The sequence below is a fragment of the Ostrinia furnacalis genome, unplaced genomic scaffold (genome assembly GCF_004193835.3).
Source record: "Ostrinia furnacalis isolate ACB-3 unplaced genomic scaffold, ASM419383v2 OfSCF0638, whole genome shotgun sequence".
Taxonomy (NCBI): domain Eukaryota; kingdom Metazoa; phylum Arthropoda; class Insecta; order Lepidoptera; family Crambidae; genus Ostrinia; species Ostrinia furnacalis.
This window is the reverse complement of record NW_021130877.1, coordinates 852,613-868,499: the sequence shown is the minus strand read 5'-3', so window position 1 is coordinate 868,499 and position 15,887 is coordinate 852,613. Positions and strand designations below refer to the sequence as shown.

The 15,887-nt window shown below is 34.7% G+C and overlaps 1 protein-coding gene across 3 annotated transcripts in view; it reads right to left on the bottom strand.

Annotated features, from left to right (window-relative positions):
• Positions 1-7,212: 7,212 nt before the first annotated feature.
• LOC114366545 (phospholipid phosphatase 2) overlaps positions 7,213-15,887 on the bottom strand; it is a 113,928-nt gene continuing 105,253 nt past the window's right edge. For all 3 annotated transcript variants that reach the window (XM_028323455.1, XM_028323457.1, XM_028323456.1), the window contains exons 3-7: positions 12,075-12,229; positions 11,406-11,620; positions 9,616-9,742; positions 8,779-8,961; positions 7,213-8,110 (exon numbers count right to left, since the gene is read on the bottom strand). In XM_028323455.1, coding sequence (XP_028179256.1) covers positions 7,979-8,110; positions 8,779-8,961; positions 9,616-9,742; positions 11,406-11,620; positions 12,075-12,229 — 812 coding nt within the window. In that variant the 3' untranslated portion in view covers positions 7,213-7,978. The remainder of the gene's footprint in view (positions 8,111-8,778; positions 8,962-9,615; positions 9,743-11,405; positions 11,621-12,074; positions 12,230-15,887) is intronic.

Sequence of the window (15,887 nt, the reverse complement as noted above, 5' to 3'; positions counted from 1 at the left end):
TATTGACTTGGCCATCGCATGAAAACACGTGTAAATTAAATTATTTAGTGCGAAATGAAACGAAATTTTGCATGCCTCTGTAGACATGCAAAATTTCAGCTCAATGGGAAAACGGGAAGTAAGTAAATTTTAAGTTGCAAGATTTTACAACTCCAGATGTCAAAGAAAATAAAAGCTTGTAGATAGCTTTACAAAGAAAAGAAATATTTATGAAGAAAATAAAAAGTACTGTCTACGATACATTTGTTAGGCCGTGTTGCACCGTCTTACTTTAACATTGACATCAAAATTTTCGATGTCAAAAATCTATCTAACATAAAACACCGGTTATTGTCAGTTAGGGTCAAAGTTAGGTGGTGCATCTCAGCCTTAGTGTATTTTAATTAAATTTAATACAAATAAGGATGACGAAAATAATCGATAAGTGATCTCACTCGAATATTTCTTATAGTAGGTATACAAGATGTCGAACAAATGGTTACTTACTGAAAAAGTGCTTCATGAGACCTAGCAAACGGCATCAATAATATGTTTAAGAACGAACTGAATCTATTCAAAAAACCTATATTTCCAGCTTTCATACATTTAATACAGTTACAAACAAACACGAAATCAATGGTGTCTGAGAATTCTGAGTGCCTTAATGCCGTCCCCTTTATCTGTTTATTTAGTATTTATTAATTAGTATCTCTTGATAATATTGTAGCAAGTTAAACCTAAAATCATGTTTTCCGTAAATAATTTAAATAAGAATGCAATTTACGAGTTTGTTGTTTGATTATTATACATTACTCAATTAAAAATTCAAATTTTAAAAATTAACACTTCTAATATGGTAGGTAATGTAGGTATGGCTGGCGGCATACATTTAGTATGAAATTCGGAAACATTGAATTTTCGCATAGATCCAGTTTATTCTTTGACCTATTTATTGTTATTGTTTTAAAGAGCTCATGAAGCACTTACAGGAACAGTAAACAGTTTCTCGATATCTTGTATAATTAAAAATCAAGTGAAATCACTTATCGTTTCCACCCTGTACCTATACTTTTAAAAATAAACTCATTTTATACGTTCATTTGTATAAGTATCTACAATACAAATACCTAACCAACTTAGTTGACGTTTTATAAAACTATTTGTCTAAGTGTCATCGAGCGACCGCTGGTGGATTTGCCATTTACCTGACCTACCCCTTTATTACTAAACGTTTAATATCAGATGAATAGTTACGCACCAATTTCTTTCATTCAGTCGTCAGTAATTGAACTTTCGGAAAAACATGACGAAGCGTTGTGTGACCATACAGACGCTATTCAACTTTTATTAGTAAGGAAGAGTATATTTTATGTTGGTAGAAACACAATAGCATAGACTAATGTTTTGACACCCTGTTAAAATTTTTATTAGTCATTTATTTTTTCCTGACCAAACAGATACCATAATAATATCTTTTATCTATTCTACCCATATTCTGTAAGTAAAATAATAAAAAGTTTGAAAAGAAAGAAATTACAAGTCCGATTTACCTAAACAAATAAATTAAAAATACTTGCGGATCAAAAGTACTCAATCATACTACAATTTACGAAAAAATCACGCGTGACGCATATACGTCAGTGGGCAGTCAACTGACATAGACCCGGCGTCTACGAGTGCCAAAGCACGACTGATTTATGCCATTTGATGCACCCGATTTTATAGTATTTTCAAATTAATTTTTCATTTGAAGATTGAAGATAGATATTTTTTCTTTTTCACACAATGATAGTACTATGTTTCTTCTTAAGTATAAAGTAGTTTATGTTGCCAAATGACTTTTAGATTATGAGATGTGACCTGTTTTCTTGCAGTAATTTTCTCGAATTTTGACTATCTTAGACATGATAAAAATGCATTTTAATGAATTAAACATCAAAATTTTCTCAATACACTTTCTTCTTCAGGGTATGCTTATTCTAATGAATACATTCTATCTTCTTACTTAGAAATAAATTTGTTGTAATATTAGTTCAAAGTTGTGCCTTCGCGAGTTACCTGGAAATCGGGCTTTCGAAATTCACTGTTTTCGTAGGCAAAAATCCAATTTGAACGAGATTTTGTCAATAGACATTCCGTAAAAAAGTATGATAATTACGATGATATAAGTCAAAAGAAGCTATAACAATAAATTATATGACTAAAATCATTTCGAAATCTGCCAAATTCTCGATTTCTGCATGAAAAATGTGACAACGCTCTTAACATGTCCTCGATATTCAGACTAAATTAACCCTGCAATATCATGACCAAACTTGGAACACATACTTAAGTATTGATCATAAAGACCTATGCGAGCTAGAAAGTCCAACTCTACATCTACGGGGGCGTTCAACGACTAGAAAAAGAAGATTATATAGTGTTATATTTATATCAGCTTCTCGCACCGCAACATAAAATTTTACCGCAGTCATAATATCGGCGGAAACACTACGTCTTTTCTATTTAAGGAACAAAACAAATTGGTTTTCATCTATTCTGTATCGTGTCCAATGGGTAGATGACACCGCTCTTTAATCTGTATTAACCACCATCCTACTAATATCCTATTAATATTTATAAATGCGAAAGTTTGGATGTCTGGATGTTTGTTACTCTTTCACGCAAAAACTACTGAACGGAATAAGACGAAACTTTACAGTATTAATGTTTATAACCCAGAATAACATATAGGCCAAAAGCTAGTTATCAATAAATCCTTAAATCACTTCAATCAAGTCCTGAAAATCGAGTGCAGCAACTTTTTTCAAGAAAAGAAAGTTCAAATCTTAAAAAAATGCATAAGTAAGCAGGTACTTATGTCCTGTAGGAAAGTTGTTGCATTTGAGCACAAGGTAAGTATTTAGAATCAATCCTTTTATTTGATCACCTATCGTAATGAGAGAGTCGCGTTTTGATAGATATTAAAAAGGTTTTCAGTAGACTAGTGTTTCAACTACACACTCTATATTTATTTGTTAAACTGATTTATTTGATACTTGATGTTATAAAATATAGGTAATTTCATTAAAAAACAACAGATTCTAAAAGAAAAGCACTTTTAGTATGATTAGCACAGAAATCAGTGCAATCAAATGAAATTTGAGCCTTTCTCTCGGTGCGCTTGCGTCGGTCGATGTAAATTCGCTCTATCAACATGCATTTCCCTATTTATTTTCCACTTTACACCTTTTGTTTACAAAATATTTATAGTGATATTAGCAGAATTAGGGCTCTGTGTTACAGTTACGGCTGTTATGGTAAAATAGATCACGATTTTGCTACGGAATGGGACGACAGAAGAGTTTTTTTATGCATAACAAGGCAGGTATTACACCAAAATTGCACCTGGTGTTAAGCGAGATGCAATCTAGTCTATCTGCCCTGTAAGTGCTTATTCACTCTCGCCTTGAAAATGCCCGGATTATAGTCTTCGGGAAAGACAGCCAGGCAGCGAATTCCAGTCCCTAGCTGTTCGCATTATAAAAGAGTCATCGAAATTCGACCAAACCGATTATTAGAGCACGCACGCTTTCCTAAAACGTAGTATACTTATTCACTATACTTTTAAGGTTACTTATAGGAAAGCAGGAACAAACGATTGGAGATGGTTTTATAATTATTGCATGATGTACTTTTTAATTTTTAATTCTATTGTTTTAGAATTACCTACTTCATTGTGATTAATTTTAAATTCTGCAGTAACTGTTAAATAACGTCTCAACGTGATGGCGACAACAAACCATGTAAGTGTGGTTTATTGAATTATGATCTATTAGAAACCCATAGCATAGACAATGCGGGCTATTTTATTGCTTGTAAGGGTATCAGTATTCGGATCTCAAGTAAGGTGGCGTTTAAAGTTAATGAATAATAAACTTTATGCTATGGTAGGTAGAGTTCATATTGTGTAATTTTCTATGAAGTTGGATTTGGTTGACATAGAGGGCACGTTGTTAACTAATCAATCATGTAATAAGTGAGTTTATTTGTAACGAGAAGTTTTTTAGTAATTTTCTGAACAAATTGTTGATAAATTATGTTATTTTATAGTGCAATAAAGCACCATCTTCTTTTATTTACGTTTTCTCGGAAGTGGTCTCCACTCTAGAGCACGTTTACTCTTAATTTAGTTCTAATAGAAGCGAAATTAGTCTGAAAATTAAATACTGTCGACTGTCTTAAGTTTTAAATAACTTGAAAAAATCTAACTACCTAGGGTGGGAATCGAACCTGTACGACTTTTCGCTTGCCAGGTGACTATAAAATTTCCATGTTGATCGACATGGAAAGCATTGGGGGAGGCCTATGTTCAGCAGTGGACGTCCTGTGGCTGAAATGATGATGATGATGATGATATAAAATTTAGTTTCAGATGCCACTCTTAACTGTAGATTTTTTTATTAACTGTGTACTTATAACGTATGTAGATATGGATGAATAAAACAAGTAAATTAAAAATTCACTATTCAGTTTATTGACGACACATACACGAACTGATATTCAAACACGCGTCAGCTACTTAAACTATATTTACAACAATGCCATAACACTAAAACTACGTAAACTAAATGCGAAGGAATGTCATTGTGGTCACGTGTAAAAAAAAATACAAAAAAATACCCATAATTTTTTTGTAGTTCCATTTTTTCTGACCGTAAAATTATAAAAAACTTTTTCAATCGTATTTTTTAACATAAAAATGGTTATTGCAAAAAAGACGTAAGTCGAATTACGACTTTTTTAAGAAAGTTTAAACTTAAATATAAGCAGATTTCAAAGATAGATGTTAGGTATAAGGTGGGTGGATAATCTATTGCTAAGTTTTAAATAAAACTATGTTTTATCTTACGACTAGACAGGTACCATACAGCGAATACTGTCAGTGCTGACCTAACTACAGGGTGTTAGAAATCGTATGATTCATGATTAACAACTTGCACTACGAAAAATACATCGAAATCGCTAATAATTTTCTGTCAAAGATTTTAATTTATCAACGATTTCGATGTAAAATTTGTTTTTTCAGTAGTGTATAGTCGCCAGTCGAAATTCCTCAATGGATTTTAGCTTTAAAGTCCAAAATTTTGATAATATTGAGAAGTTTGACTTGCAAGCGTCTGTTTGAATTACACAATTTTTAATCACCATTTATTGTCTATCCCAAACCATTTCCATAAAAACGAAGTTTCTAAAAAAGCACCAGAACCATTATTTTTCGGAAAAATCAGTTCTACAAACTTGTATCCTGTCTTTTTATGTTTTTATAAAATTGATTTGGATTCAACGCTTATTTTAAATAGAATAAATTAAGATCGAGTAAGTAGTGCATTGCCTCTGTAATACGGAGAAAAGAGTATGAACACACAACATTTAATACAAGTAAGAAAGAACATACAAATATTTTGTGATCGATAGAAAATATTTAATGTTTTTTTTTCCTAAAAGCTTGTATTTTTTAATACAAATGATAACGAAAAAATATATCGCGATTTTTTAAATGGAATTTTAATATTTAGTCCAGTCAATAAAGCATTATAGATGGAAAACTGTAGAACACAATTTCTGACTTCAGGACTTTATTTAGACTAGTTAGGAGGTGAACATAGCAAAAGTCCCCGCCCTTAGCCCTTGAGCCGGCGGGGAGAGGGGGGTTTAAAGGTGCCACTTTTCAGTTTTTCGCTTAATTCTCGGAAACTATGCGTCCTAGTGACATGACTACTTTGAACCAAAAAAAGCATATTCAATTTGCTACAGGTGAGATAGACAAGTTTTTCTATAAATTGTATAGTTTTCGCGGCATCTGCTCTAGAAGGTCTGTAATATTGGAAATTTTATTTTTGTCTTACATGTTCCCATCAGGAGAAAATCGACTAAATCAACATTGAGCAATCATTCTAGACATGCGGGAGCATGTTAAGCCTAGTTCCTGTGAGGGGACTACACCGTGCGTATATTTAGACGAATCACTTTGAGCCACTTTTGGCTCCTCATCACTCAAAAACTACTGTGCATTAACACTTCAAACTTGGCTCATGTGTTGAGACTTGCAAGATATACATCAGTTTTAAATTTTATAAATATGCCTCAAACGGTTCTTTAGATATTGACGTCCAATGCAGCATGCATTGAATAAGCTTTTTTTGGTTCATAGTAGTCATGTCATTAGGACGTATAGTTTCCGAGAATTAAGCAAAAAACCGAAAAGTGGTACCTTTAAACCCCCCTCTCCCCGCCGGCTCAAGGGCTAAGGGCGGGGACTTTTGCTATGTTCACCACCTAACTAGGCTAAATAAAGTCCCGAGGTCAGAAATTGTATTCCACGGATTTCTCTCTACACCGTCGTTAAGGCATTCATTGACTGGACTACATGATTTGTCTTAATTTAAACATTAAAACAAAATGATTGGAACTGATCGATCACGTTCTACAAAATCGTACAAATAAAGAAAATAAATAATGTTTGCTACATTCAAGTTACCACAAAATTACGAATTACTTGATAGATTCTTAATTTTGGTATCGTAATTTTGTGATAACTTAATAATATTATGATATCGACTGTACTATATTGATCTGTTACTAAAATAATATAAAATAACTAAAGATATCTACACAAAAAAGATCATCACTGGTTTTTCTTGCTATAAAATTACTTCAACTATTTTAAATACATTGTTGTCATTACGTAAAATCTTAACTATTTACTATCACGGTTTCACAATGAGGTCTACATTTAAATATCCTATGATCAGTATTTGTATTATAATAAAGAAATAAATAAATATGTATTTAAAATCCCATAGCAAATAGGAAAAAAAATATAACATGAGTAAGAGTAGGCGCACACCGTTGATTTTTCGTCGGCCGATAGTTTAGTCGGGCAGTTGATCAGTATGGGCATGTATGGGAGTGCGCACACTACGCCGATTCGATTTGGCCGATTCTTCATACAAATCAAAATCGGGCACAACTATCGGCCAACTAAAAATCAACGGTGTGCGCCTACTCTAAGACATTATGTTAAAACTCTTATTTGCTATCGATTTTTTTTATAAATCCTGGCAAACTACAGAATACGGCTGCATAGCCAAACTTTGGGCGCCATTTTGAAAAAGACTGAAACGGAGGTATGCTAGAAAAAACAATAGTAGAGCGCCGTCTCTATCATACCATGGGGTTATTAAGTTAATACAATAATTGCAATAGATCAAATACTACAGTATTTTGTCAGACGTAGAGAAATAGAGCACTAGCTAGTATTTTACTGAGAATTTAAATGCAAATAGTCTAATTACTAATTAAAGTAAACACACAACTTGCACTATTTTCTTACTATGGCAAAACATACCTAAGTTAATTTTAAAAAGTCCAATTTCTAAAGTAGCATCATTTTTTTTCAATAAAAGAGATCTATAGTCTGTGCCAATATAACTGATAATGTTACAGCAGTAAAATGATTTGTCAAATGACAAATTCAAATAGTTTATTCAGTACTTAGGTCCTTTTTAGGATGCTTAAACAAGTCCCAAATATAGCTTGCCCTACCACCCGTTTAGGACAACTTATGGGGAACACCGATTACTGTCTGGTGATTAAGGAAATCTCTTCTTGTAAATTAAAGTAGGTACTATTGAAGATATTGATAAATAAAAGGTCTTTAAAGTAATTTAGTTTTTGCAACTAGGATTTTTAGAAGTGCTTTTACTCATAACAGCCTCCGTTTCAGCCAATTTTATGTAATAAAAAAAAACTGTCAGTCTATTGGCACAGACTATAACATGCGCAACTGCACGAGTACGCCTCCAAAAAGTCTCCAAGCCGAATTGCCAAGACATAGCATACAGTCTAAATCACACACAGAAGTCACAATTGCCGGTGGCAGCATCTTTAACTTTTCACAAAAGGAGGCTCTCAATTCGGTCGGTATTTTGTAAGCATCAGCTTACACGGCTTGGGGCTAGGGCACGACCACGTGTGGTTCGCTGGACAGCAGCCGTCGGACTGAGTGGTGGTTGTTGCCGTCGCTGCTGGATATATCGCTGGTGCTGACTACGGCTGGCTGGGAGAAGTTCTTGCAGAGGACTAGCACCTGGAAAGATTACAGAGGTTTAGTACAGCCATAGTTCTTGCAACTCACGAAGGCGAGTGAGCTTTACTTGTTTGTGTACGTGTACATGCACATAACGATAGTGTAGATAATGGCTGTCAAAAATTTTGAAAAACGAACAGTAGCGAGCCACCACGCCATATAGAGCTCACTCGCTGTATTAATAAGTTACTACAAAACAATAATACTGTCATCACATCATCAGAACACATCATCAGAATCTACATCCCTTTAAAATAAGACTGCTCATGATAAAATAGTACATTCCCCAACTAAGAGACAAAACCAATGAGTTCAAATTGCAATAATTGAACCTAGTACAGATAGATTGTTATGAGAGATATTATAGAGAAACTAAGGATAAATTCATGAAATGAGTAAATTTTATTCATCCTCACAATGCTTTCTTTTCTTAACATTAACTCAATACTTTATGTGGACTGCAGCAATTGTCCCTAGACAAATTGACATTCATGATAGCCCAATAGAGCGCTTTACGCAGTTATTAGGTACTTCAAAATTCTGATGTAATTGAAGCGGTCACGATGTGAAATCTGTCACGAATGCTGTTTTGTACAGAGGGCTGTCACTTCTGTAAAATCAAATCGATTTACTGAATCGATCGCCCAATCAAAGTCATTAAACCTTACCGTATACAGAACAGTGAGCATCCCCATTGAGCCTCCAACCAGGACGTCCCACCAATGGTGCCGGTGGTCGGTGAGCCTGCTGAGAGAGCAGACGGCTGCGTACACCAGACAGGCGATTTGGAGGAGTGGCACCACCAGGACAGAGCGGTTGTGCCAGCTGAACGCTCTTCTTTGGAGATACCACTGTGGAAGAGAAGTTTGGTTAAGATTTGGATATCGACTGAGGGAGTTTGGAGTTCTGAGAATCATATTGTTTAATAGAAATTGAACCCACAATCTTCTTCCTCGCTCTTCCAAGAGCTTCCTCGTAGTAAAAAAAACTGCCATGCAGCTTCTCCGAGTATAGAGGCGTAGAACACTAGAAAATTTCCGCGAGTTTGTTGCTGTGCAAGCAAAGTTTCGTAGTCTCAATTGTCACCTGAGGATTCAACCTTTGTCCAGTAAATATTCGCCTCTATTATTCGAAAAATTTCCTCGTTCTATGCGCTAAAGTATTGAGTATTTAAAGCCTTTCTTTCTTCTTAATGGTCTTCCTTATCTTACTTAGGTACATCCAGCGATGGACTGACGATAATCTTCATCTATTTTTGTGTTTCTACTGCCCGTTTTCACCATCAATCCCTAATTTTTAGTGATCCCTATGGTAACACTTAACAGGAATTTTGTTTTCATAGGGGCACTAAAAATTAGGGATTGATGGTGAAAATGGGCATCAGAAATACAAAAGCAGATGAAGATTATCTTAACCGCTTGAGTCCCAGACGGCATTCATTAATGTCATAACAATTGATTATCTATTGTGTCTAGATTCGCGGGCCTTGAAGGATTAATACTCACAGCTAAGAACAGGCCGCAGTAGACGGCCAGCGAGGAGTGCGCAGACGGAAAGCTCCTAGTGGAGTCGATGACCAGGTACCGGGAGTACTTGGTAGAGGTGCAGGTGTAGCTGCTCACGTATTCAGACCTGTGGATAAAGAATATGATTATATTTTATCAGTTATCAAACATGAAGCAGAACTAACGCGCAGACCACTGATTTTAAGTCGGCCGATAGTTGGGCCCCATTCTAATTTGTATGAAGAATCAATCGGTGTAATGTGCGCACTTCCAATACATGCCCATACTGATCAACTGCCCGACTAAACTATCGGCCGACGAAAAATCGGTGGTCTGCGCCTAGGCTAAAGGCCCCAATATTTTCTTGGATTTTGGTTCGTTTTTTGAAAGGATGCTCAAATAGACTCGAATTTAAATGTATGTGAATGTTTGAATTTCATTAGGTCCAGATCAATAGCAGTTTGATTTTTTTATGAGTAGAGCCTTTGTGTTAGATAGTGAAGTAGGTTTTCAATGCTTCCGTATCAAAAGACGTGTCGACCGGTTAACTTTGACAATAAATGTCAAAAATACATCAAACTTCATACAAAAAGCACCGGTTATAAAGTTAGGTGGTGCAACTCAGCCTAAGTAAATAAAAATTCGAAAGACCTTGAATTTTTTCACATTATCTGAAAAAAAAAAAAAATAGCTCTGTGTTTAAATTACAAGTATTGTAATCCTGTATGTCTAACTTGACTGGGCTAACGTAGTAATATCAATCAATGATTTCAATAACAAGCTAACAATATACATCAATCCGGTCACAGAGCATTGTTTTACTGAGCAAAACATGATTTCTAAAGTACATGATCTACGACAGAACTAACGTCAATTCCAATCGCTTTTAAAATTATAGCAATCACTTGAAGACTGACACTAACAAGAAACAATCACACAAAGAATGTTTTCATATTGTTCAGAACATCATGCGCACTGACACATTATTTAAAACACACTGAATAATATCGTATTCAATACATACAACAAAAGAATTCCTGAAGATTTGCAAATAACAATAATGTAAGACGCTGAAAATCTTTTGATATCATAATCGATATTTCTACACAATTCTACAATTTTCCTTACAAAGTTAAACAATCTTATAATGACAGTCCAGATATAACGTCAATAATCTTGTTAACAAATCAATAATTGTCTGATTATATGACGATTATGTGCACACATTAATTAACAACATCTGAAATCACCATAGATGAAGTCGCAGACCGGAAGTTAATTATTGAATGTTATTAACTTAATTGGTTTAAATATCTTAGTAAACAGTTTATTAAGGAAAATGAGTTATTAAGTGATAAACATAAAATAAATTACTAGGATATTAATTCGAATTTATTTACTAAAATAATAATAATATTGCTGTAATTATGTTGCTGTCGCGCTCGCACACTCACTGCGGGCGCCTGTCGCGCAGTCGCGACAGCAATATAATTACGCGCGAGTGATAAGAATGGGTAGCTTGGGGTCATTGGACAAAATTCTACGTGCTCGCAGACCAGGCTTTAGTACGGTCAATAATGGTAAATCAAAAGGTAGAAGACTTCAGACAGAATATACTTAAAGCTCTGAAACATCAATCTTTTAAACTGCGATCTCCAACCCGCCTGCCAAGCGTGGATATTATGGCAAAACCCTCCACTATAGTGGAGAAGGCTCATAGTATAGCTTAGTCCAGCAGTAGACAGTAAAGGGCTGTTGATGATGATGATGATACTTAAAGCTTAGCTTACCCATTGCAAGGAGTATCAGGCTCGCACAGATCAAAGAAGGTCGGCCTCGGGGACCCGATGACGCACTTGACCACCTCCAGAACAGTCAGGTTGACCACGGCCCCGTAGATGTAGTCGCGGTATATGAAGCCGGCTGTCTTGGCCGTGGTCAACAGCTTGTTCTGCTTCATGCTGTATTCTTCTTCGCGGTGGTGTATTGTTTCTACGGCCCACATCTATGGAGAAGAAAACTTTAAATTAGTGAAAATTCACCTAATGAAAGAAATTGTAGTAAAATTCACTTGTAAAAAAATCTAAACATGGAACTGTTATTAATTCCTCTTTCATGAAGTCGGTTAAAAATAATTGAAGATCTCGAAGACCAAAAAATCGTGAAGAAAGATGTTTTTAATGAGATGAGAGCTATCGTTTTTGTGATCAACATTTGCACTGGCAAAAGACAGTAGGACCTTATCTACAGTGGCGTTATCATGGTAAGAGCAAATGCTACAGTCTTACCGCTTCAGCGTTCACCAGTTGGCGCCACTAGCGAGTGACAGGACCTTACTCTACAGTAGCGCAACTGGTGAGCACTAAAACGATAACCTTCGACCTATTAACTATCATTTTTAATAACAGTACTAACATAATGTGATAGAGCTAGATTTACAATCAAAAATTCATACTCACAATCAAAAACGGTACGATCACTGTGATGGCAGCCACGAGCGAGATGGAGAAAGTATCCCCCGTGTGTTTGAAAGAGAGGGCAGGATCGTTGCATGTGTACCCACTCCGGCGACTCGGCAACGCCCCGACTTCTAGCAGGATGCATACTGCTGCCACTGTTGACAAAGATATGGGAAACTTTAGAATGAACATAATTTTCTTTTTTTAATGCAGAACAAGGCAGGGTCATGAGTGGGGCTTTCGTGTGGCTTTGGCGAGGATTTCGTGGGGGTTTCGTGGGGGTCTCGTGGGGCTTTCGCGGGGCGTGCGTGGGGCAAGTGCGGGGCGTATAAGGCCTCTACACGCTCTCTTATGAATTCGCACGCGCACCGGTTACTTTGGTATTGTACGAGTTGATATACTTTTAAAGACCCGAAAAGGTTTTTCTTGATAGGTACTTATTTATTCAATAAGTTACTACATTTTCAGACTAGGAACTGAATTAACTATGTTAAAAAGTTATTTAATATTATGAATACAAAATCCTACCTACTTTATATGAAATACTTGAGTGAATTAAATGACTAGTTTGCGTGTATATTGTATAGTATTTTACGTTAAGTGGACTACCTATACAAGAACTAAGTATAAACAATTTTAATGTCCGCATAAACTATTATGAAATATTTTCACAAAATTGACCCAAATTCCTTCAAAATATCAACAAGAATTCTTAGCTCGAGTCGCGTACTAAAAATAACTAAGTAATTAAACTTTAATGTTATTTTAACGACATTTCTAACATTTTTCTTTGATTTTATTTATTTTATCGTATTGTTTAAAATTTAATTAATTACTTATCTTTTCAGTGCAAGATTCAGAAAAAAAATATGTAGTTTTAAAGAGAAGAGCGATGTTTCCAAAGACAACAGTTTATGGAGTTTTATTTTTTAATCCCGCTTTGTACGTAGACTTTTATCTTCACCATCATAAATAATGTTCTCCAATGATTTACGGTATTACCTTAAAATATTTAAGTGTCCTATTGATTTATGGAATATTCTGTAATAATATTGTCTTTGTGTCTTTTACGATTCGTTTTTGTTTCTTTTTCACGCCAACGTTTGATTGAACGGCTGTAAAATTGTCTTTTACAAATAAATAAGCAGTATATCTTTACATATGAGATTTATGTGTTGCCAGAATACAATTAAATATTACACGTCTTGGAAATACAGACGTGCATTGTAAATTATTCTGTAATAATTTCAGGCGTGCAATAAAGCATCTTGAGATTTATAACCATCGTTGCGGAGTTGGATGAGTCAAAACTCAAGAGGCAATTAATATGTTGTTTAAATGGAGCCACCCACTCGGTTTTCCGAAAATTATGTTGTTTCTAGTAAATAGGATTTATTTACTACTGTGCGTTGGATTTAAAGAAAATATAGGTAACCTACGCGCTACTCGTAAGTATGTCTTGTCATGTCTTTTTTTTTAAAACAAGCTCTGAAGCTCTTTGTTTTTTTCAAGTTTGAATTTGAATTTAGAGTCTTGGTTTAATTTTTTTATATTTTTTGGATTATGGCTTCTTACGATTTGTACTAGCCAGTGTCAAGTAAATTATATTGAAGTATTTTGCGTGTTTTTCTCTTTTAGCTGTTTTCAAATAAAGATTTTTCTTTTTTTTCTTTCAGAGACTGATCAGTCTTCAACAGAGGTTCTTTTAGAGATATAAACCTCCGTAGAAATTTTGGCGGATGAAATGTCACCTAAGTCGTCTATCTTACCCAACCTACCAAACTCTACCCACATTATTATTAAGTTTAATGTCTTCAGTTATCAGAGTCCAGATCTAAGTTTTGAGACTGGCTCCGGAAACCATAACCTTATCCTTCCTGCTGGATACGATCTGTGATAGAACAGATAAATAAAATAAAATGACGTTATGGTTTCCTAAAATCATTTTAGTAATTCTATTGAGATGAAAATATTAATGTATATAAGCGTTACCGATGGATAAAAAAAATCATAGAACCAAATTAATAACCTCCTTTTTGAAGTTGGTTAAAAACAGAATCTGAATATTCTCTTAGGCTGGGTTGCACTATCTTACTTTAACTTTGACAAACGTCACAAATCTGTCAAAGTCCGTACACAAAACACCAGTTAATTTATTATTGACGGGGTTTTTTTATGTGACAGGACGCAAACGAGCAGACGGATTACCAGTGGGTCTAGACAAAGTGCAAATTATAATCGCAAACCAGTCGAAAAGTGGTCTAAAAGCCCCTTTTTTGTATGGAGTTTTGACGGATTCGATTTTCGATTCGATCAAAAAGTGCGTTTTGTCTAAGGGGGCTGATGGTAAGTGATTACCGTCGCCCATAGACACCCGCAGACCCAGGGGCGTTACAGGTGCGTTGCTACCATGTACCTTAATTTCGAATATCCGATATTTCGGCACTGTTGCAAGTGCAATAGTCACGGAGTAACTGTAATAATTATTATGGAATATTCTCGTTTGGAAATAATTATAAAGAGGTGTATATCATCTTCATTAGACTTCATTAGACACACATTTTAGTAACGAAATCGCTTCTTTACATGTACATTATTAGGTGCTCTAGTTTATAGCTTAATGTGCCATCTATAACATAAGTAACATAACTCGTTACACAGGTATAACTGGTTACACTGCTCTACTTATTTTTTCAATAAAATTGAAAGCTGAAAGAAACAAGTTAATTAAGAAATAGAATTCGACGGAATATTGCTCAAAATTCAATTAATCGACAACTTGACAGTTCGAAATTGCTTGTCTAAAATTACGAGTATTAATTTCACTGTAATGTATTTTTAATGTAATTATGAAAATGAAAAAAATATATTTCATAATAATATATATTTAGTTCGCTGCCGTATGTTTTAATGCTTCAATGCTTATGGCGGCTCGTGAAGTCTAAGGCTGGGTTGCACCATCTAACTTTGACTTTAACAAAGTCAAAAATCTGTCAAACTCCATACAAAAAGAACCGGTTATCGTTATGTATGTAGTAACCGTTAAAATTGGGTGGTCAGTCTAAGAAGTAAATAACTATTGTTTTTTGCAAAAACTGAAGAAATTAACCATTATTTAACTAGTTCACCGCCTTCCCCTTTTTATTTTAACAATTGTCCTCTGGAAGAGATCGCTTCATAGCGATAAAACCGCCTGCATTGTGAGGTCTCTTTTGTGTATTTATGTATTCTCTATTCTTGTTTTGTGTTGTATACCTACAATTAAGTGTTATCTATCTAGGTATCTACCTAAAAATAACTTAAAAACCCCAGCACATCAAATTAAAAAACAGGTAGAGTCAACAACGTTAAAGTTCGCGTTAATTTGTATTCGACACGCACTACTCCAATAACAAATAAACAACGCACTAAGTGCGTACTTTGATGCAATCACTTAAAGGACTGATTTTTATTTCCAACGTTAGGTAGCGGTTCTCAAAGGGGTGTGTGAACCCCATGGGTACGTCAGTTAAAGTATTCTCAGTCCTTACTCGTACATAATATAAAGTGCGAATGTGGGTAGAGACATTAATTGTGAGATGAGTATAGCAATGCGTGTCTCCGTGCTCTCTTAAAAAGGTAGTCATGCTCTCATAAGAATGTAACTTCACATTTTGATCAAAGTCTACTTGAGATAAAGAAAGAATTTAAGTTGTAAATTGAACTCTATCAACTAAATTTTTTTTTGTCAAGAAACACACCTTAATTATACCAAATTAATAAATACATAATAATATTATCTTCTTTTGTACATTTTTATGTTTTTTATTAATA